General features: G+C 38.1%; 1 protein-coding gene and 1 pseudogene across 5 annotated transcripts in view; one reads left to right on the forward strand and one right to left on the reverse strand.

The window, feature by feature from the left end:
- The window catches only part of BCL2L13 (BCL2 like 13), an 89161-nt gene that overhangs the window by 10437 nt on the left and 54762 nt on the right, over positions 1–23962 (reverse strand). For 4 of the 5 annotated variants that reach the window (XM_078075400.1, XM_078075403.1, XM_078075402.1 and 1 more), the window contains one exon: positions 19037–19180. In XM_078075400.1, the coding sequence (XP_077931526.1) occupies positions 19037–19180 (144 nt within the window). Of the gene's footprint in view, positions 1–19027; positions 19181–23962 lie in introns of all 5 variants that reach the window. The other variant, XM_078075405.1, reaches the window with a different exon arrangement.
- On the forward strand, positions 11891–12966 carry LOC118542372 (BCL2/adenovirus E1B 19 kDa protein-interacting protein 3-like pseudogene; annotated as a pseudogene).

A 23962-nucleotide genomic window follows, 5' to 3' on the forward strand; every position in this document is an offset into this window, starting at 1 on the left:
GAGGATATAGCTAGAAGTGAAATTGCTGGGTCATATAATTCTATGTTTAATTTATTGAGGAACTGCCAAACTATTTCCCAAAGCAACGGTACCGTTTTATATTCCTCCCAGCAATGTACAAGGGTTCCAATTTCTCCACATCCTAACACCTGTTACTGTCTGTTTTATTTTTTTATTTTTTAAAGATTTTATTTATTTATTTGACAGAGACACAGCAAGAGAGGGAACACAAGCAGGGGGAGTAGGAGAGGGAGAAGCAGAGTCACCGCCGAGCAGGTAGCCCGATGAGGGGCTCGATCCCAGGACCCTGGGATCATGACCTGAGCCGAAGGCAGACGCTTAACGACTGAGCCACCCAGGCGCCCCTGTTTTATTTTTTTATTAGAACCATCCTACAGGGATGTGAAGTGATATCTTATTTTGGTCTTGATTTGTATTTCACTAATGACCAATGATACTGAACATCTTTTCATGTGCTTGGGGTCATGAGTTTGAGCCCCATGTTGGATGTAGAGACTACTAGAAAAAATTAAATAAATTTCCTGTGAAGTTGTATTTACCTACCTCTTTGCCAGAACACAATTCTTTTTTTTTTTTTTTTTAAGATTTTATTTATTTATTTGACAGAGAGAGACACAGCGAGAGCAGGAACACAAGCAGGGGGAGTGGGAGAGGGAGAAGCAGGCTTCCCGCGGAGCAGGGAGCCCATGCGGGGCTGGATCCCAGGATGCTGGGATCATGACCTGAGACGAAGGCAGACGCTTAACAACTGAGCCACCCAGGCGCCCCCAGAACACAATTCTAATTAGTCATGCAAATTCTCTACACTTGTTACAAAGGGATTTCTCTTTGCCAAATAATTTATATATGCAAAGGTTTATCTGTTTATTAAATCATCTCTTCAAGGAGCTCCACTGTGAAAACGAGAAATAAGGAATAATTTTACAAGGAGGGAAAAAGGTAGTAAAGTAGTAATAATATAAAGTAGCATGAAGTTCATAATTGTATTGACTTTGGTACACTTGTTTTATTTATTTGCTTTCTCAAAATCTCCAAGTGAGAAACTAAATATGGCTCAGCAGCTTTCAATCCTCTACCTTCAAGCTCTGCAAAGTAGTTAAAAAGAAGGGTAAGGAGGCCTTGCTGAAGCTTCAGTGTTAATTCATGGAAAGCAAACTACCAATGTCTTTCTGGAAATAAAATAAGTATATGTCTCTATCTCATAGAGGGGAGTAGTTTCCCTGCACTCTTGCTGAGTTTGACAAAGATCTTGGTTTTACTGAAAAATGAATTCAACTTCCCCCACCCCCCAATATGGCAACTCTTAGACACCATTACTAACTCAGAACAGAAGAGATGAATCTAAGGTAGCATCTGGCCATTAGATAAAGGCTCAGTTTGAATTTTATAAAACAGAGTAAGTAGTGCTACATTTGAAATCTATTTCTAATTGTCTCCTTCAGTTAAAAAGCAAGAGGGCAAAGTCATACAATATTTAGAATAATATATTATTTCTTCTTGGGCACATTAAATATTTTCCCAGGAAACCAAATATAAATTTTTTTTTACAAAAAGGCTGCAGTACAGGGAGGAGGTAAGGCCAATCTTTCCTTTCTTGTTTTTTTTTGTTATTTAAATTCAATTTAATTAACATATAATGCATTATTTGTTTCAGAGGTAGAATTTAGTGATTAGTTGCATATAACACCCAGTGCTCATTCCATCAAGTGCCCTCCTTAATGCCCATCACCGTTACCCCATCCTCCCACCCACCTCCCCTCCAGCAACCCTCAGTTTGTTTTCTATGGTTTAGAGTCCCTTATGGTTTGTCTCCTTCTCTGATTTTCATCTTATTTTTCCTTCCCTTCCCCAATGTTCATCTGTTTTGTCTCTTAAATTCCACATATGAGTGAAATCATATATTTGTCTTTCTCTGACTTATTTCGCTTAGCATAATACGCTCTAGTTCCATCCACATAGTTGCAAATGGCAAGATTTCATTCTTTTTGATGGCTGAGTAATATTCTAGTGTGTGTGTGTGTGTGTGTGTACACACCCCCCACAACTTCTTTATCCATTCATCTGTCAATGGACATCTGGATTCTTTCCATATTTTGGCTATTGTGGATATTGCTGCTATAAACATTGGGGTGCATGTGCCCCTTCAAATCACTATGTTTGTATCCTTTGCATAAATACCTAGTAGTTCAATTGCTGGGTGTTCTCTCCTTTCTATTCCTAGAGCCATTAGCCCAAATTTGTGTTAATCACAAATTAGGTGTCCCATATAAGAGGGAAGACTTATCTTGGCAAGGTTGCTCATTGTTCCCTACAAACGCTGTACTAAATCCCCAAGCCCTGTCTTCTTATTCATGTAGATAATGGTGCTAACATTTTGAGGAGCAGAAAATATTTCACAAATATAACAAAAGATGTGAGACTTTTCTTTTAAAACTGCGCATTCACACAAAGCATACACACCATTTTAGGAGAAATTTCACACTCCCTGAAACTTATCCATGGCTAAAGACTCTTCATCTGGCTCCATCTGGGTCCGGCTTAAATTCTAACCCCTCTGGACTGAATCCAATCCCCCTCTTATTTCTCCTGAACTCATAGCTCTGAGTCTAGGTTACACAAAATACCATAATTATACTTTTGTACCATACTTCTTGCTAATTTTTTCACAAGTATTAGTCATTCCCCAACTAGATTATAACACCTCAAGGGACGAAAACATGCTTTAAAAGTCTTTGCTATCCTCCTTGTAATGCCTAACATAAGCCAAGTAAATAGTGATGGTCAGCAAATGCTTAACAGGAAAACTGGTCCCATCTTTGGATACAAAAGAAGCACTGAACACCAGCTATTTTGATTTTCTCAGGCACTGATAGGTACTGTTCTTTATTCATTTCTAGATTTCTATGCATACGCAGTGTTTGTTGTCCAAGGTCACATACTGCTGGTGCTGAAGAGAATTCAAACTCCCCTCTTCTGACTCAAGTCACCCAGAATGCCCTTCTCCTCAGTTCTGCCCTTCTGAATCCTTCTCATTACCTTTAAACTCTTAAATGAGTTATCTGTTCTCTTTGCTTATAAAATATATAATAAATTGTGTGTATCTGTCTTATACCCCTACTAAGTTCTTAAGAGATTAAAGATACTTTTTTTTTTTTAAAGATTTTATTTATTTATTTGACAGAGAGACACAGCGAGAGAGGGAACACAAGCAGGGGGAGTGGGAGAGGGAGAAGCAGGCTTCCCGCCGAGCAGGGAGCCCGATGTGGGGCTCGATCCCAGGACCCTGGGACCATGACCTGAACTGAAGGCAGACGCTTAACGACTGAGCCACCCAGGCGCCCCAAAGATACGTTTTTAAACATCTTCATTGTACCGGGTTTTTTTTTTTCTCAGCCTTGTGCCAAGTGCCTTACAGAATTCCACACATATTATATTAATAGAATTATATATAATATATACTAATAGATTAATTTTTTTTTTTTTTTAAGATTTTATTTATTTGAGAGAGAGACAATGAGAGACAGAGAGCATGAGAGGGAGGAGGGTCAGAGGGAGAAGCAGACTCCCTGCCGAGCAGGGAGCCCGATGTGGGACTCGATCCCGGGACTCCAGGATCATGACCTGAGCCAAAGGCAGTCGCTTAACCAACTGAGCCACCCAGGCGCCCACTAATAGATTAATATTAATTTAGGGGGAACTTAACGACAAGCTGATCCAGCTCATGGATCTGGGGTCTCTTCCACTGAGGAACATCTGTCATTTCTCTTTGTGCATGATTGCTGCCTTGGAATCGCAGAGATGGAACATGTGTCATAACCTGCTGTTCTAGACCTGCAAGCCTCTCTGAAGAGGAAACACATCTGTTAGCCAACCTTTTCTACTAAACACAGAGAAGAAAGACACCCAGTGGAGGTCTGAGCAGAACCAAACAAGTTCAGGACTGCTTTTTTCATAACCAAAACTCAGTTTAGGATATATCACAAATGGCTCAAACGCAAAAGTTTAGACATAACAAATAAAGTCTTGCTATTCAGAGTCATGGCCACTCCAAATCACCTAAGCTGGATCTCACAACTCATCCAACTAATGCCTTGGTGCTCTCCAACATAAGTCTTTCACACTTCTTCAAGATGCGACTATACTTCGTCCAAGAAGCATTTCCTGATTGAGCTCTACAACCATCATTTCCTTTCTTGGTATTCTACACTACCCACTAAAAAATTTGTACTTCACCATGGCTTTCTTGATATTTATTTTGAACAATTAAACAACTGGCTTCATTATGTTTATAGTTGTGTTTAACTAATAAGCATATAATCACCAATCTAATAAAGCTTAAGAATTTTAGAATTAAAATCTGTTTCAAAGGGTCTATAATCTAGTTGGGGAGATCAGGTAACATAGCAGCCCTCAAACTCTCCTGCCTAATTAGAGATACCTGTGAAAGTTTTAAGATTTCCTATGCTAAAGTTACAACCCATAACAATCAAATTAGAATCTTTGAAGGTGGGACCCAGGTATTAGATCTTGCTCAACAAAAATGGGTATAATGGCTGCAATCAATTTGGCTTCCTCAGTATCCTACCCAAAGCCCAAACATACTCTAGCACAATGAAAAGATGATTAAGACTACTGAGTGACTATAAGGATATTCTAAGTTTGCTGATTCTTGATGAACCACCAATAACAGAGAATGATAGTAGGCAACACGAATGAAAATAGCTACCCAGGGAACCATTTCTGTAACCTTTTTGGAAGAGTATACCTGGAGGTCCAAGAGTAAGGAAGACCCAGTCACCAAAGCCAGATCAAGAGTTAAACTCAATTTTCCTGTGAAGTTGTACTTACCTAGCTCTTTGCCAGAACACAATTCTAATTAGTCATGCAAATCCTCTAACACCTTGTTACAAAGGGATTTCTCTTTGCCATGTCATTTATAGACTCAAAAGTTTATCTGCTTATTAAATCATCTCTTCAAGGAGCTTCATTGTGAAAACAGAAATAAAGGCTCATATAAAGAATAATTTTACAAGGAGGGAAAAGTAGTGAAGAAGAGTAGTGATAGTATAAGGTAGCATGAAGTACATAATTGTCCCTTACTGACTTGACTTTAGTACACTTGTTTCATTTATTTGCTTTCTCAAAGTCTCCAAATGAGAAACTAAATATGGCTCAGCAACTTTATAATTCTCTATCTTCAAACCTTGCAAAGTAGCTAAAAAAGAAGGGTAATGAGGCACTGCTTAAGATTACATTTTTTTTCTTCATTATTGAAACCCCACATTTAAAAACTGGGTTCTTTTTGTTAAATGAAGAGGAAGAAGCTGGAAAAGAGTGTTAAGAGAATTATACCACTGAATGAACCAATCACAGTCTATGACCCCCAAGAAGCAAGTAAGACTACCCTATTTTCTCAAAGAAACTGCACGTCAGGGTTACGCAAAACAGTCAAAGAACATCAGTTACTCCACTACTAGTAACTTAAAACAGTGTGTTCTTGTTAGCCTTCCATGAACATTGTCCAAGTTTCATCTAAAAAACTCAAAAAGTGCTCCTAGCCACCCTCACCTCCCAACTGAGTCATTAAGAGATAAAGAATGTAACTTCTCACGTTGTTTATTCTTAGCCTTCGAATCACATCTGCTCTCATTCCGTTCACACTCCATGCCACTTCAAGAGACGTACAGTACAGCTGGATTCACAGAGCCGCTTTACAATTACAGAGCTCTTCAAACAGAAGGTTATCCAAGGGTCAGAGCGGTCTTAAGTGCTCACTGATAAGAATCCTCAACAAGTTACTTCTCTGCACTTCTAAAAACAGAAACTCTCATAGCAAGAACTGATTAAAAAAGCAAAAAGCAAAAACAAAAACAAAAGAACCATAAAACAAAAGGCAAAAATTTCAATCCCCAGAAAGGAAACCTTTGCTGCTTATTCTTTAGGGCTGTAAGCCAAAACAAATGAAATGGAAATTTCAAAAATTCGATCATGAAGAAATAAGGGAAAAGTTAACAAACTGCAATAGAATTCAGTATAAAATGACATTTTGCTTTATTTTTAACAGCTTAAAGCTAACAAGAGTTAAGAACAAACACTCTTTGTTCCCTTGCTCAAGAAGTCTGTCAAATTACAACCTTGGAATAAAATATGGCTCAGAAGTCAATTCAGATTTAATTGCTTTTTTCCTTGCTGTCATGGCCTTCCCTGCCTTACAATTTATTTCTTACTTGGAACGTGATATTTTAATAAAGATTCACCAAAAATTTCGTGCTCTTATGTAAGAAGCATTAAAGAAAAATAGATGACCACTGAGACTTTTACTCCTCGGACCAATTCATATGAAGCAAAAATATAAAAATAGAGGCCTCTCTCTTAACAATTACCATTAAGAGTAGGCTTTCACTAAAAGATAAAGAGCTTTTTTGGATAATACTTTGGGTAAAATTTAACACATTAGGGTTGCGTGGGTGGCTCAGTTGGTTAGGTGTCTGCCTTCGGTTTGGGTCACGATCCCAGGGTCCTGGGATCGAGCCCCGCCTCGGGCTCCTTCCTTAGTGAGGAGCCTGCTTCTCCCTCTCCCTCTCCCTCTGCCGGCCGCTCCCTCTGCTTGTGCTCTCTGTAAAATGGATTAAAAAAATCTTAAAAAAAAAAAATTTAGCAGATTAGGGGGAATAAAATCTACAAGTAGTATTAGAGCCAGTCCAACAATCTAAAATCATTTTTAGCACAAAATATTTATGTTGTTGGAAATATTTTTTTAGTCCCATTGATATAAAAAACATAAAGGAGTAACTTCCAGGACTCAAAAACACAAAACTAATTTGGACCAACTATCAGAGTTTAAATATGCACAAAGAATCAGAGAACTGTATCTTTCTTTGAAAACAAAAACAAAAACTAAACCAGAGAAAGCCCAGAGAGATTATATTATTTTATAATAATTTTATTCAAACTTCAAATTTTCCATCTATTATGATGACCAAGCCTGCTACGAGAACAGCTTGTCAGTAACATGCAGTAACCCCCACATACTCCTACCATGTGCCCTTCTGAAGATTTTACTGATATTAACCTATTTAAACCTCACAAGGCTATAGAGTAAGCCTTATTATTATTTCCATTTTACAGACCAGGAAACTGAATCAACTGAAGAGGATAATTGTTCAAAGTCACTGAACTGGATTTAAGCTCAGGCAGTTTACCTCCAGAGACCATGCTTTTTATCAACTACATGACATTAACTCTTGGGCTGAAGTCCCCTGATTACCATACAGATGTTTTCCCCTGAGTTTACTGCAAGAAGTAAATAGAAAAGGTTATTCTTGTTTTCTTCAAGCAAGTACACGAAGTACACGAAGATATGTGCATGAAACCTTTCCAATAAAAAGGGAGAAAAGAAACTGAAATATGGAGATAAGGGGAGTATCTTTATTTATTTATTTTTTTAAAGATTATTTATTATTTATTATTTATTTGAGAGAGAGAGAGAATGAGAGAGAGCACATGAAAGGGGGGAGGGTCAGAGGGAGAAACAGACTCCCTGCTGAGCAGGGAGCCCGATGTGGGACTCGATCCCAGGACTCCAGGATCATGACCTGAGCCGAAGGCAGTCGCTTAACCAACTGAGCCACCCAGGCGCCCAAGGGGAGTATCTTTAAATAAATGTAAGAAAATATAAATGTAACTTTGGTTTTGGTGGTAGGAACAAAATAAAAACAGCTTGCAGATCATTAAAAGAACCACTTCAAAAATGTGCAGTTGCCGCTTTATTCTGCTTATATCGACTGCATTTTGCTTCCTTTTTTTGGGTTCACATCAGTTACAAATTATTCTGCCACTTCAAGCAGTATTTTACCTTCAGGGTCATAGCTGCTGACAAATTGAGCTCCTTACAGACTTAACTTTTCCATCTGAAGATGCTTTGGCAGAACTCCAAAGACATATTCCCTGGTAAACTCATCTAGGGACTAACCTGCCCTAAGATGTACCAACAAACCGTTACGGTTACTTCTTGGCCTTTATACAATATCTATCTCTCAAGTATTCCCCTTAAAAAATAGAAACAGATAATTACTCTTCTACATTCAGTCAAGCAGGATACCATATGTCTCTCAGATCACTATTAACCTAAAATGAGAAAATGCAAAGTGGGAAAGATATTCCAGAGAAATAATTTTCCATCTATTATGATGACCAAGACCCACAAAAAATGTATTTTGGAACACAGTGCAATGAATACTCACACCTGCATATAAAACACATGGACTTCATGAAACAGTACTTACCCTCATTACACTAAAATTATTTCAATCACAAAACCCACTTAGTGATTTTTAGATCACAAACTATGTGTCACCTCCCGGAGTATAAAAACTCTGCTCTTACCTAAAAGTTCCCAAAAGACAGTCTTCAAATATTCTTGATTACAAACAAAAACACTTTTTGTGGCTTTCTATTCTTAAAATGGAAATGAGAAGCTTTAAGTCAAAAAGAAAAAAGGCAAAAATTAATTTTATTCAAACTACTTAAATATTAAATATTGGGGCGCCTAGGTGGCTCAGTCATTAAGCGTCTGCCTTTGGCTCAGGTCATGATCCCGGGGTCCTGGGATCGAGCCCCGCATCGGGCTCCCTGCTCAGCAGGAAGCCTGCTTCTCCCTCCGCCACTCCCCCTGCTTGTGTTCCCTTTCTCGCTGTGTCTCTCTGTCAAATAAATAAATAAAATCTTTAAAAAAATATATTAAATATTATAGTAGACATCAGATGACATTTTCACCAATAAGCTTTTATGTAATTCAAAACTAAATCTTTCATAGTAAGTATATAGTTTAGTACATGACATAGAAAATAAAAGAGAAGCCTTACCACGGTGGACTTGTACTGCCCTTTTCAGGAGACAGACTTACTTCTAATGTAGCAACACAATCCCAGGAAATGAAAGACAGTGAGAAAGAAGAGGGAGGGAACAAGGATGAGTCAGGAAGAATCATAATATGCCAACTAGTCTGTGCCCTAAGTGCGCTGCAGGGCATTGAAAAGTCAGAATCAAAACGCAAAGGAATCTTCAGACTCAGGGAGAGGAAAAAAATACACACTCTTAAAGACATATCTGAAAACCTGACATTTGTAAAAATGTAGCATTTTCACAAAACACTTTTATATCATTATTTCTGTGAGACAGAGAGCTATTCTTCCCATTTTGTAATTGATAAAACTGAGGCTCAGAGAAGTTAAATGAATTTCCCCCAAAACACAAGACTAATATTTGGCAGAGCTGGAGGCCACAAATTAATCCTGTGGATTTCCAGTCTTTATTAACTCGCCACTCTCTGGCAGGGTTAAAAAATAAAGTAAAAAGAGAAAGGGGCGCCTGGGTGGCTCAGTCGTTAAGCGTCTGCCTTCGGCTCGGGTCATGATCCCAGGGTCCTGGGATCGAGCCCCGCATCGGGCTCCTTGCTCCACGGGGAGCCTGCTTCTCCCTCTCCCACTCCCCCTGCTTGTGTTCCCTCTCTCGCTGTGTCTCTCTCTGTCAAATAAATAAAATCTTTAAAAAAAAAAAAATAAATAAAGTAAAAAGAGAAAGAAACCAAAAGCCCTATCTTGTAATTCTAATGCCACATAAACAAAAATAAAAAATTATAATCTGGGGCGCCTGGGTGGCCCAGTCATTAAGCATCTGCCTTTGGCTCAGGTCATGATCCCAGGGTCCTAGGATCGAGCCCCATGTCAGGCTCCCTGCTCAGCGGGGAGCCTGCTTCTCCCTCTCCCTCTGCCCACTGCTTGTGTTCCCTCTCTCGCTGTGCCTCTCTCTGTCAAATAAATAAATAAAATCTTAAAAAAAAAAAGAAGATTGAAAATGTCTATGACAATATTGAAAGAATGCAAAGACAAGCCACAGACTGGGAGAAAACAATTTCAAAAGACACACACCTAATAAAGAATTATTATCCAAAATATACAAAGAACTCTTAAATAAGAAAGCAATCAATCTGATATTTAAAATGGGCCAAACACCTTAACAGATACCTCACCAAAGAAGATGTACAGATGGCAAATTAGCATATGAAAAGATGCTCCACATCATATGTCATCAGGGAAATGCAAATTAAAACAAGATACCACTACACATCTAGTAAAATAGCCAAAGTCTAACACCAACACCACCAAATGCTGGTGAGTCTATGGAGCGAAAGGAACTCTCATTCATTGCCAGGGGGGATGCAAAATGGTACAGCCACTTTGGAGGACAGCTTGGCAGTTTCTTACAAAACTAAACATACTCTTACCAGACTGCACTCCTTGGTTTTTACACAAAGAAGTTTAAAGCTCAAGTCCACACAAAAACCTGCACATGGATGATTGTATCAGCTTTACTCCTAATTGTCAAAACTTGGAAGCAACTGAGATCTCCTTCACTAGGTGAATGGGTAAATAAACGGTGGTACATCCAGACAAAGGAGTGCTAAAAATTCAGTGCTAAAAAGAGATGAGCTATCAAGCCATAAAAAGACATAGAGGAAACTTAAATGCATATTACTAAGTGAAAGAAGCCAATCTGAAAAGGCTATATATCACATGGTCCCGACTATATGACATTCTGGAAAAGGAAAAACTATGGAGACAGTAAAAAGATCAGTGGTTGCCAGAGGTGAGGCAGGAGGGAGAGTCAAACAAGTGGAACACAGGATTTTTAGAAAAGTGAAACTACTCTGTGTAATACTATAGTGGTGGATATATGTCATCATGAGTTTGTCCAAATTGCAGAATATACACCAACAGTAAACTGTAACGTAAACTATGGTCTTAGGCTGACAATGATGTGTCCACAGAGGTTCATGAGTTGTAACAAATGTACCGCTCTGATGGGAGATGTTGATGACAGGGAAGGCTATGCATGTGTGCAGGCAGGTAGTATATGAGAAATCTCTGTACCTTCCCTCAATATTTCTGTGAACCTACAACTGCTCTACAGTCTATTAAAAAAAATCCACACCAGTCATGTTACTTAGAAGCCTCAATAAAGTGCTCTTCTCAATACCAGTACAATGGAAAAATCATCTCAAATATAATAAGACAAAAATGATCACAAAACATAAATCATAGAAAAAACAAAACTATCTGCCGAAATCCAAAAGGCATTTATCCCAGCCATTTCTTTTTATAATTTAGAGAACAAAATATTATTTTCCTCTCTGCAGATCTATATGCCCAAACCCTTCATCCAACAGATTATAGCTGCCATCACCTCCTCCCTTCCTGTAGGTTTTCAAAATTAGTTCCACTTTGACAGCTAGACAGTTTGTTTTACCCTGATGTTGTGTTCAAGTGGCTGAAGACAAACACATTACCCATAGAAATCATACTATAGACTTTATATAACAGACATGCAACATCATGTAGCCAAATCATTCTCCTCTAGAAGAATGACCATAATGGTATTAAGACCTGTCAATGTAATGTTTAACACAGAGTACCTTAAAGATGATTCATGCTGACACTTTGTATCAGAGGATACATTTTCACCAATTAGTCAAAAAAGCAATCTCTTGGTTTTAAACACACGAAAAACAGAGTGCTTAGACCTAACAATGTGAAATACAGATTGGGCATTCAAATTTAGAGATTAAAAACACATTAAAAAATTTAAATATCAACAAACTAGTTATTCATATTATTGCTCTTTTCTTTAGCACACACATTTCAGTTGAATAAATGAGCTACTTTCTCTGTAACAAATTATAATAACCAAAAAACTTTGATGTACTGTATCATAATAAAACTGAAAATTGAGAAGGGAATGAATTATATTCCCTGTATTATAATTCTTCCCTTGTTGTAAAGCACCATGTAGGTGAGGAAGATTCCTGGGTGGAGCTACCATGAACAGCAGCAACGGCAATGATAATGGCAATGAGGAAAATGGGGGGCTGGCTCATGTATCTTCCTCAACCCTCTATCTACACTGGAGACATGGAAGAGATTCTTTTGAGAGCACATGAATCAGGACAGAGTAGTTCAAGGGGAAGTCCTTACTGTGACAGTCCTTCCCCACAAAAAGATGGGCAGATTATATGTTTAATGTAGAAATGCACAGCAGCAGAGATCATAGCTCTCAGTCAGAAGTTAGAAAAGCTGATGCTTTGAAGCAAAGTATAGACTGTATGTCTGACTGGTCCAGCAGGCCTGAAACCATTCCTCCAGGGAGTTCCACTTCAGTTTCCACTCCGTTTCTGGGAGCATGAGGAAAAGTGAAACCAGAAAGAAAGGGGGTATTTTTTTTTTTTTTTTTGCAGACTCTCTTCATTCCATCTCTCTTCCTTTCTCATGCTTTGGCTTTGGATCTAGGCATCTATATTGAAAATGACTGAGCGTACCTTCTGCCAGCACCTACTGAGGGAAAGAAAAGCTCCTTGAAAAGTATGAGACATATGAAGTGGTATATTATCACAGCAGTTCACTTGAACTTGAGACCACTGTAAGCATGACCCAACTTACCACCCTATTTTTGCATATCCAAGTTCCAGTAACTCTCAAATCCAGTATTTTATTCAAACTCTGTTGAGGCATTTTACTAACCTCATTCCCTCTTTGGCCTGTAAGTTTAGAATTTCCTAGCAGTTGACTGTTATTTAGAAATTTGCAAGGGCTTCCTTCTTTTCCCACAAATGCCACCAACAGATTATAATTTTGGCAACAATGCTATTGTCTCCTTTTAGTGTCACCAGACATAGAACTGCAACATTCATGGTAGAAATTTTACTTTTACAATATAACTACCACTTCTTTCTTAAGATGAAATCAGGGGCACCTTGGAGGCTCAGTCGGCAAGGTTCAGTCGGTAAGGCATCCAACTCTTGATTTCGGCTCAGGTCATGATGTCGGGGTCATGGGATCCAGCTCTTCAGGCTCTGAGCTCAGTGCAGAGTCTGCTTGAGATTGTCTCCCTCTCCCACTGCCCCTCCCCCTGCTTGTGCTCTCTCTCTCTCAAAAAAAAATATAAATCTTAAATAACAAGGGACGCCTGGGTGGCTCATTCATTTAAGCCTCTGACTTGATTTCAGTTCAGGTCATGATCACAGGGTCATGAGATTGAGCCCCACATGGGGCTCCATGCTGGGCGTGGAGCCTGCTTGGGATTCTCTCTCTCCCTCTTCCTTTGCCCCTCCCCCACGCTCCCTGTCTCTAAAAAAATAATAATAAATAAATAAATAAAATCAGGTTAGCAAATGATACAGAAGCTTTGTTATTTTGTTTTGTTTTTCAAGACAAAGGAAAGCTTCCCTAAGTTTGAATTTATAGTTATTAAAAAAAAGAAAAGAGGGGCACCTTGCTGGCTCAGTCAGTAGAGCATATGAGTCCTTTTTTAAAAAGATCTTAGGGGGCACCTGGGTGGCTCAGTCATTAAACGTCTGCCTTCGGCTCAGGTCATGATCCCAGGGTCCTGGGATCGAGCCCCACATCGGGCTCCCTGCTCGGCAGGAAGCCTGCTTCTTCCTCTCCCACTCCCCCTGCTTGTGTTGCTGCTCTCGCTGTGTCTCTGTCAAATAAATAAATAAAATCTTTAAAAAAATATAAATAAATAAAAAGATCTTATTTGGGGCACTTGGGTGGCTCAGTCGTTAGGCGTCTGCCTTCGGCTCAGTTCATGATCCCGGGGTCCTGGGATTGAGCCCCGCATCGGGCTCCCTGCTTGGCAGGAAGCCTGCTTCTCCCTCTCCCACTCCCCCTGCTTGTGTTCCCTCTCTCGCTGTGTCTCTCTCTGTCAAATAAATAAATAAATACATAAATAAATAAAATAAAATAAAAAGATCTTATTTATTTGAGAGAGAGAGATCACCAGCAGGGGAAGGGTAGAGGGAGAAGCAGACTCCCCACTGAGCAGGGAGCCCAGCGTGGGACTTGATCCCAGGATCCTGAAATCATGACCTGAGCCAAACGCAGACCGTTAACTGACTGAGCCACACAGGCACCCTGAGCATATGACTCTTGATGTTGGCGTCGTGAGTTCAAGCCCTACATTGGGCCTAGAGCTTACTCAAAAAAACAAAAACAAAAACACAAGACACACATACACACATATATCCTGGGCAATAAAAAACTATTTTAAACCAAAAACTAACTAAATAAGAAGAAATTAAGAAATAACAATAAAAATGAAAAGGAAGATACAACTTCATACACTATAAAGTTTAAAAGAGAGGATTTTTTTTTTTTTTAAGAAAGACAGAATGGGGGCGCCTGGGTGGCTCAGTTGGTTAAGCATCTGCCTTCGGCTCAGGTCATGATCCCAGGGTCCTGGGATTGAGTCCCACATCGGGCTCCCTGCTCAGTGGGGAGCCTGCTTCTCCCTCTCCCACCACCCCTTCCCCTGCTTGTGCTCTTTATCTCTTTCTCTCTCTCAAATAAATAAATAAATCTAAAAAGAAGGAAGGAAGGAAGGAAGAAAGAAAAAGGAAAAAAGAAAGAAAAAAAAAGAAAGAGACAGACAGACTATCACATGCAGTGCCTCATTTGGACATTTGCCTACTCTACATTCTTCTATAAATGGACCTTGAGTGCCTGTTTTGAGGTTCTAACAGGGGAGTCAAGCTACTCCTATACCCTTGATGGAAGAACAGTCCTCCTCTATTGGGGAAGGTCGTCTTCTTTAACCAAGCGCACAGGCTCAGGAGGGACACACGTGGAGGGTGAAAGAGGAAGGGACACCCACCTAGCCAGCCAGATCAGTCAAATCAAACCTGGCAATCAGTGGGGTGACAGCTGTCACAGCCAGATCACCCTCACATCCAAAAGAGAGGATATTTTTGAGACATTTAGAAATTTGAATGCTAATAGGATATTTGAGGATATGAAGAAATCATTTTTAAATTTTTGATGTGATAATGGTAGTGTGATTAAAAACAAAGAAAACCAGGGCGCCTGGGTGGCTCAGTCGGTTAAGCGTCTGCCTTCAGCTCAGGTCATGATCCCAGGGTCCTGGGATCGAGCCCCACGTCAGGCTCCCCGCTCGGTGGGGAACCTGCTTCTCCCTCTCCCTCTGCCTGCTGCTCTGCCTGCTTGTGCTCTCTCTCTCTCTCTGTCAAATAAATTAATAAAATCTTTAAAAATAAATAAATAAATAAATAAAATAAAGAAAACAAGGATGCCTGCGTGGCTCAGTCAGTTAAGCGTGTGCCTTCGGCTCAGGTCATGATCCCAGGGTCCTGGGATTGAGACCCACATCTGGTTCCTTGCTCAGGGGGGAGCCTGCTTCTCCCTCTGCCTGCCACTCCCCCTGCTTGTGCTCTCTCTCTCTCTGTGAAATAAATAAAATCTTTTTAAAAATGTTTAAATATAAATAAATAAAAATAAAACCTTTATTTTTTAGAGATACATACTGAAAAAACAATTTTGTTTTTAACTTTTAAGTAGGCTCCATGCTCAGTATGGAGGCCAATGTGGGGCCTAAACCCACAACCCTGAGATCAACACCCAAGCCCAGATCGAATCAGATGCTCAACCAACTGAGCCACCCAGGCGCCCCTGAAAAATTTTTTAAATTCCAGTATACTGAACATACAGTGTTATATTAGTTTAAGGTGTACAATATAGTGATTCAATTTTATATAGTACTCAGTGCTCATAAGTGTACTCTTAATCCTCTTCACCTATTTCACCCATCCCCCCACCCACCACCCAACATACTAAAATTTTTTTAAAGATTTTATTTATTTATTTGAAAGAGAGAGAGAGAAAGAGCAAGAGTGAGCATGAGCAGGGGGAGCCCAATGTGGGACTTGATCCCAGGACCCTGGGATCATGACCTGAGCCAAAGACAGATGCCCAACCTACTGAGCCACCCAGGAGCCCCCATACTGAAATTTTTCTAGATAAAATCATATAATGCCTGGATTTTGCTTTAAAATAGTATTAAGAAGGGACATGACTAGGGTGTGAATAAAGCATAATTGGCAATGAATTAGTGACTGTTAGGGCTGAGTGATGGGAGTCATTATACTATCTTACCTATTTTCATATATGTTCAAAATTCTCCAAAACAAAATGTTTAAAAGTAAATAGTATCAGAGAATTAAGATAGAAAAATCCATTGCACTCTCCTCCAAAAGAATAAAAATAAAAGGGTATAATGAATAGGTCTACACCAACAATTCAGAAAATTTAGGGATAATATCCAGGAAAATTATCAAGAGTTGACAAGAAAGGGGTGCCTGGGTAGCTCAGTCAGTTAAGTGTCCAACTCTTGATTTCAGCTCAGGTCTCAAACTCAGGGTCGTGAGCTCAAGCCCCATGTTGGGCTCCACGCTGGACATGGAGCCTTCTTAAAAATAAAAGTAGGGGCGCCTGGGTGGCTCAGTCGGTTAAGCGGCTGCCTTCGGCTCAGATCATGATCCCAGGGTCTGGGATCGAGCCCCGCATCGGGCTCCCTGCTCGGTGGAGAGCCTGCTTCTCCCTCTCCCTCTGTCTGCCGCTCTGCCTGCTTGTGCTCTCTCTCTCTGTTAAATAAATAAATAAAAATCTTTTAAAAATATAAATAAATAAATAAATAAATAAATAAAATTAAAAAAAAAAGTTGGGGCGCCTGGGTGGCTCAGTCGTTAAGTGTCTGCCTTCGGCTCAGGTCATTATCCCAGGGTCCTGGGATCAAGCCCCACATCAGGCTCCCTGCTCAGCGGGAAGCCTGCTTCTCCCTCTTCCACTCCCCCTCCTTGTGCTCCTCTCTTGCGGCCTCTCTCTCTGTCAAATAAATAAATAAAAATCTTAAAAAAAAAAAAAGTTGACAGGAAAAACCAGAAAACTTCCCTCAAAACACCAGGTGATTTTACATGCATGTTATAGGAAGCAAGGCACAATAATTTAAACCTCATATAAACTATTCCAGAGTATAGAAAAAAGGAAACACTCTTCCCAACTCTGGATTCTTTTATGAAGCCAACATACCCTTAAAACTGAAACCAAACAAGAAAAATTACAGTCCAACCTCACTCATTGAGAATGATACAACTAAATGGTGAAATAATTAAAAGCACTCATTTTAACATCAGGAAAAAGACAAGGATGTCTTCTAACACCAATTCCATTAATAGTGTACTGAAAGATCCTGATTTTTTTTTTCAGTTTTTAAAGTTAAAAAGATAGAGTTATTAAGGAACAATTTTATCATTATTCACAGACCGTATAATTTTCTACGTAGAAAACCCAAAGGGGGGCGCCTGAATGGCTCAGTCAGTTGAGCAACCAACTCTTGGTTTCGTCTCAGGTCATGATCTCATGGGTCATGAAATCGAGCCCTGTGTCAGGCTCAGCACTCAGGGGGGAGTCTCCTGGAAGATTCTCTCCCTCTGCCCCGCCCCCCACTCACATGCTCAAACAAATAAAAATAATTGAAAAAAACTTTAAAAAGGTGGGGGGGGCACCTGGGTGGCTCAGTCGGTTAAGCGTCCAACTCTTGGTTTTGGCTCAGGTCATGATCTCATGGGTTGTGAGATTAAGCCACGAGTCGGGCCCACAGTTGGTGTGGAGTCTGCTTGAGATTCTGTCTCTGCGACCCACCCTCCCCCGGGGTCACGCACGTTCTCTCTCTCTCTCTCAAATAAATAAATTAGTGAATAAAATCTTTAAAAAATAATAATTAAAAAGAAAAAAACCAACAAATCCAGAGATAAATAATCAGGATAATAAGAGAGTTTAACAAATTTGCTGGCTATGAAATCAATACAGAAAAGTCAATTTGGTAAGAGTAGCATAGTTGTGTAAGATGTTAACACTAGGGAAAACTGGGTGAACAATATGCAGGAATACTTTATAACATTTTTGTAAATCTAAACTTATTACGAAATAATCTTATTTTAATAAATGATTTTAAAAATTAATAAGTCTGACAATATTAAGTATTGGGGAAGATGAAGAGCAACAAAAATTTTTATATATTGCTGACAGAATATAAGTTGGAAAACCACTTTGGAAAACACTTTGGTATTATCTTGTAAATTGAAAATGTCTATACCCTTGGACCCAGAAATTCTACTCCCAAGTATATAACCAGAGAAACATATGTATAAAACTGTTCATAACAGCAATGTTTGTAATAGCAAAAAGATGGAAATGTCTACTGATAAGATTATAGAGAAATAGATTGTTATGTATCTACACAATGGAATACCAAACACCAACCAATACATCAACCCAGATCACTGGATGATTTAGAGGGTGAAAATAGGTTTGGCAAGATGGGGGAAATCTTAGATATTACAATCACTTGTGGCCCTTCAAAGGGCAACAGTACATAAATAGACTTCTATCTGTAGTATCAAAATTTCATGGGGAAGGAAGGAGATGATTAGGATAAAAATGTCTAAAAAGGATCCTAAAAAATTAATAAATAAAAAGGATCCTTCGAGTGATAATAAAAAAAAGAAAATTGAGAAACAATGACTGAGGAGAGTCTCAAGAATACAACATAGAGTAAAAAAAAGCAAGTTTAGAAGAATACATATAGTATATTATTCACATAAAGTTCAAAACATACAAAATAATGTAATTGTTTAGAGATACATATATATGTATGATTAAACTATAATAAAAAAACAAAATTCAGAATAGGAGTTATCCTTGTGAAGTAGGTAAGAGCATGCTGAAATCCAGGAGGGGCATATAAAAAAATTCAAAAGTATCGTCTGTTCTTTTCTTCAACTGGGATGGCAAATACATAAGCATTCATTTTATTATTCCTCATCCCTTAATTATTTAAATATTTTTTGTTAGTATAAAATATTTCATAATTAGAACTACTTAAAAGTAGTTAAAAGAACGATTTAAAAACACCACCTATCAATTTACTGAAAGTAAAATCTTATAGTGAAACCATATGAATAGTTTGCCCCTGATCTTCATGCAATTAATGTTAAATAATATTAAATGATAATATTCACATTAAACCTATGTTGCTAAAAACAACCACAATGAGAAGCTTAACCTTTTTTTAAAGATTAAAAAAAAAAATACTTAACAGCTCATACCCAGCCACCTTGTTGAGTGATGTACTCTGCGGCATAGTCCTCCAGATATGTCACACCAAACTGTAGCAATGCACTCAGAGGCTCTTGACCACGTCTTGTCAACTCCAAAAGCATTTGTTGTAGCAAAATCAGAGGCACCAAAATCTTTAAGGCAAAGATGAGAGAGTAAAAAACAAACTGAAATTCTTATAATTCATTTTATATGTTCAACTACTAGAAAATTACAACTTGGATGCATCATTATGGAATCTCATTTTTATTATAATAAAGGAATAAAACACTGACCCCTTACTAGAATGTCTGTGAATAATGCATGTAGATTTTATACCATAGGGTGGTAGAAACAATTATTTTATGAAAACAGTTGGGCTTATGTGTATGTGTGTATATGAAACATGTACAGAGAATTCACTGAAATATTATTTATAATGGCAAAAGACTAGAAACAACCCACCAGGGACTGGTTAAATCAATTTTGGCAAAATATCATGTAGTTGTTAAAAAGAATTAGATTGTTCACTGCCCAATCACCAGGACTTATTTTCAGTGAGAAAAGTGACAGGACAGTGTATATAATTATGGTACCATTTGTGTTTAAAATACACATACATACACATACACACATATATATACATGTTTGTATAATCCTATAGTATCTCTGGAAAAATATACAAAAACTGGTAATAGTGGTAGCCTAAGAAGAGAATGAAGTAATGGCAACAGGGTGGGAAAATAGTTTTCAATGTATACATTTCTGTACTTACTGCATTTTGTACCATGTGCTTTTTATATCTATTTGAAAATGAGAATTTTTAAAATTATCAGCTATCTTAGAAAGTCATCAAAAACCTAAATAGGGGGCACCTAGCTGGCTCAGTCGGTTAAGTGTCTGACTTCCGCTCAGGTCATGATCTCAGGGTCCTGGGATGGAGCCCCATGTCAGGCTCCCTGCTCAGCAGAGAGTCTGCTTGTCCCTCTCCCTCTCCCTCTGTTTCTCCCCCTGCTTGTGCTGTCTTTCTCTCAAATAAATAAATAAAATCTAAAAACAAAACAAAAAAACCCTAAGGAGGTATTATTATCATTCCTAATAACCTTGTGGCTCAATATTTAAAAACCGTCAAAATTTATGACAGAGGCATACGAGAGTCCCTTGCCTTCCAAAAACAACTAACTGCACATTGAAAAGAATTAAAAGCATTTTCAATTAACCATCTGCATGCAATCTCTTTAGTCTAAACCATCAAGAGGGCTCCACATGCCTGGAAAAGGAATGCAAAAGGAAATGAAACCAATTCCAGTCCCTTGTTACTGAAATGCCAAGGTAATAACTGAGGGATTACAAAATATTTCTGCAGAAAAGGACAAACAGAAAAGACAATGAGTTTATAGTCTTACTAATACTCTTTGGCTTTTAAGTAAAAGCAGTCCTGAAGGAATCTATATCAAAGTCTGAAAGAAAGAATGCAACAAACACATATCTTCCCTTTTTGATATTGTAAAAGAACTCCAGCCCAAAATTTATTTAAAAACCCCTTCCTAACACTAATGGAGGGGTCTAGGGCTATAAAGAAGAATATACTAGGTTTTCTTCACAATTAGAAAACCTGTCATACTATTAAAAACAAAAACAAACAAAAATACCCACCCCCAAAACCTATTGTTCATCTAGCTCCAGTACTCTGTCTTAGTAAGAGCAGTCAGGTCAGGTATAGCTTGTTGATCAGTCCTACTGACTCCGATCACCATAACTTCAAAGGCCTGAGATGTTCTATACCTCAAAACATTCTAATTTCCCATAATAATCTAATAATATGCAATATTTTAAAGTTATTCATGTTTAAGCTCTATTACCTCTTAGGGAAATGAGTTGCAAACACTTTATATTTGCTATACAAAATAATACTTATTTTTATTTGTTCCAAATTTACCTCTTTCATGTATCAAAAAGTAGATGCCCTAGTTTTACTATATAATTATCTAGAGATAAATCTGTAATCCCCTTTCACTACTGTCTTGAGTCCTTAATCATATTCCCTCTCATTCACTATACTTTTTAGGCTGAAATTTACTAATCTTTTAGACTGTTCTTCATCTGGCAATTCCTTCACTGCTTTAATCATTTAGATTACCCCTTCCCAGTTCTTCTCCATCCTAATTATATCTTTCTTGAAATGCAGTGTCCAGAGTACAGAAACTTCACTTTATTGGACTAACAAATTCTAACTGTAATATTCTTGATGATACATGCTCTGTCTCTTTTACCTATTTGACATCCTGTCTTCAGAGACCTATATGATGACTTCCAGGCCCACTACCTTTTAAGTATAATTTAGACTGTCTTTATATAGTTAAACCCACTTACCCTCTAATTTTTGTGATCACACACAAAACCTCTTAAGTTATTTCTACAACCAAGTCCATCAATTTGGTAGTGTACTACCCACAAGAAATTATCACCTTATACCTGATTTTTTTTTTGCACTCCCTCTCCCACAGTCCTAAAAAAAAAAAAGCTTAAAAAAAAAAAAACTGGATCCCCAAGCATCCATTCCTAGAAGGTCCCCACTATTCTTTTAGTCTTATCTCTAAGACTAAAAAGGAACCAAGTAGTCTTACTCTTTGAATTCCTCTAAGTCATTTCCTTACTGGATAATAGTAATCCCCACAACACATATAAATTATTTTTCTCTCCAATAACTTTCGTAAAGGAATGCTAAGGTAATTTTGACCATCAAAAAGGAATACCTCCATTCACTGTCTCCCCATAGGTACCATGCTAACAATATTATCTTATTATTAAAGAATGTACAGCTTGCTGGGTACAGAAATGAAGTATATTAATTTATAGTTCCAAGGATCTCTTCCAGTAGAATAGATATTTGTAATGATAAAATACATATTTTGATCCATCAATTTACTATTTAGTAACCAATTTATAACTTAACAATTCTAGTAAATGTCATATCCCACAAATTTTATCTGTATTGATGAGGTTTGAATGTTTGACCTATGTGCTTCAAAATAAAATTTAAGTGACAACCAGGCATCATGTATCACCCAGTGTGATGCAACAGGAAATAAGGAACATCACCAATGAAGTATTCTTGCCAAAAAGATTAAACCTGACTATGATTAGGCTTCTAGATCTACCTACCAATGGAAAGGAAATACAGATACAGAGGACTATGTTAAGTGACATCTCAGTGATACAGTCAAAAAAATCCAGAAAGTAGGAAATTTTACAGAAGAAATAACTTGTAAGCAAAGAAAAAATCAAGAGAGAGTAAGCCTACATATTAAAAGAGACTTAAGAGGGCGCCTGGGTGGCTCAGTTGGTTAAGCGACTGCCTTCGGCTCAGGTCATGATCCTGGAGTCCCAGGATCGAGTCCCGCATCGGGCTCCCTGCTCGGCAGGGAGTCTGCTTCTCCCTCTGACCCTCCTCCCTCTCATACTCTCTGTCTCTCATTCTCTCTCTCTCAAATAAATAAATCTTAAAAAAAAAAAAAAAGAGACTTAAGACACATATTACATGATTGCATTTATATGAAATGTCCAGAATAGGCAAATTTAAAGAGACAGAGTAATGTTGTTAGGGGCTGGGAGGAACAGGAAATGGAGAGTGACTACTACAAGGTGTGGGGTTTCTTTATGGGAAGATAAAAATGTTCTGGAATTAGACAGTGGAGACGGCTGCATAACTATGTGAATGTGAACCACTGAACTGTATGCTTTAGAAAGGTATATATAAATTTTATGGTATGAATTATATTTCAATTTTTTAAAAAAAGTAAAGACAAGAGACTTATCAGCCAAATGCAATGCATGGACCTTGTTTGCATCACAATTCAAACAAATCATCTTAGAGAAATACCTTTGTGAGACAATTGGAAAAATCTGAATACTAAACAGATTATATGATGATAGAATTACTGTTAATATTTTGAGGTATAATAGTGGTATTATCAGTTGGTTAAAAAAAGAGATACATCCAAAAAAAGGGGGCTACATCATCCTTAAAAATACATACTAATGTATTTATGAATCAAATGATGTCTAGAGCCTACTTCAAAATAATCTGGGGGAGAGTGGGAAATAGATGAAACAAGACCAGCCATATGTTGATAATTACTGAAGCTGAGTGACAAGATACATGGGATTTGCTATACTATTCGCTGTGCTTTTGTGTATGCTTCAAATTTTAATAAAGATTTAAAAATATTAGTGATTCAATATGTCACTAAAAATTACCCAAGACAATTCATTTATTTTTGCTATTATTTTTCTAAAGTTTATTTATTACACTTTGAACAGTATGTACTAACACTATAGCTGGCTCTCTTTTTCCAGTTACAATGTTTATTTTATTCTATTATTGTTTTTTAAAAGATTTTATTTTTGGGGCGCCTGGGTGGCTCAGTCGTTAAGCATCTGCCTTCGGCTCAGGTCATGATCCCAGGGTCCTGGGATCGAGCCCTGCATCGGGCTCCCTGCTCCGCGGGAAGCCTGCTTCTCCCTCTCCCACTCCCCCTGCTTGTGTTCCCTCTCTCGCTGTCTCTCTCTCTGTCAAATAAATAAATAAAATCTTAAAAAAAAAAAAAGATTTTATTTTTAAGTAATCTCTGCACCAAACATGGGGCCCAAACCCACAACCCTGAGATTAAGAGTCACATGTTCTACTGACTGAGCCAGCCAGGCACCCCTACAGTGTTTATTTTAACAAAAAGGATATAAGGAGGGTGAGAAAAATAGAGGACAGTAAGATGTAAAGTGTGGTGTGTCTCTGCACACCATTTACAGTACCAGAACATCATCAAAATAATTGTTTTTATCAGGGTGAAAAAATACAGTGATTATTAATGTGTCGTGAGCAGTTACGGAATTCTGCAGATAACGTAATTATATCAGCAGTCCAATTGCATGCACAG

Source organism: Halichoerus grypus, chromosome 6 (genome assembly GCF_964656455.1).
Source record: "Halichoerus grypus chromosome 6, mHalGry1.hap1.1, whole genome shotgun sequence".
NCBI classification, from domain to species: Eukaryota; Metazoa; Chordata; class Mammalia; order Carnivora; family Phocidae; genus Halichoerus; species Halichoerus grypus.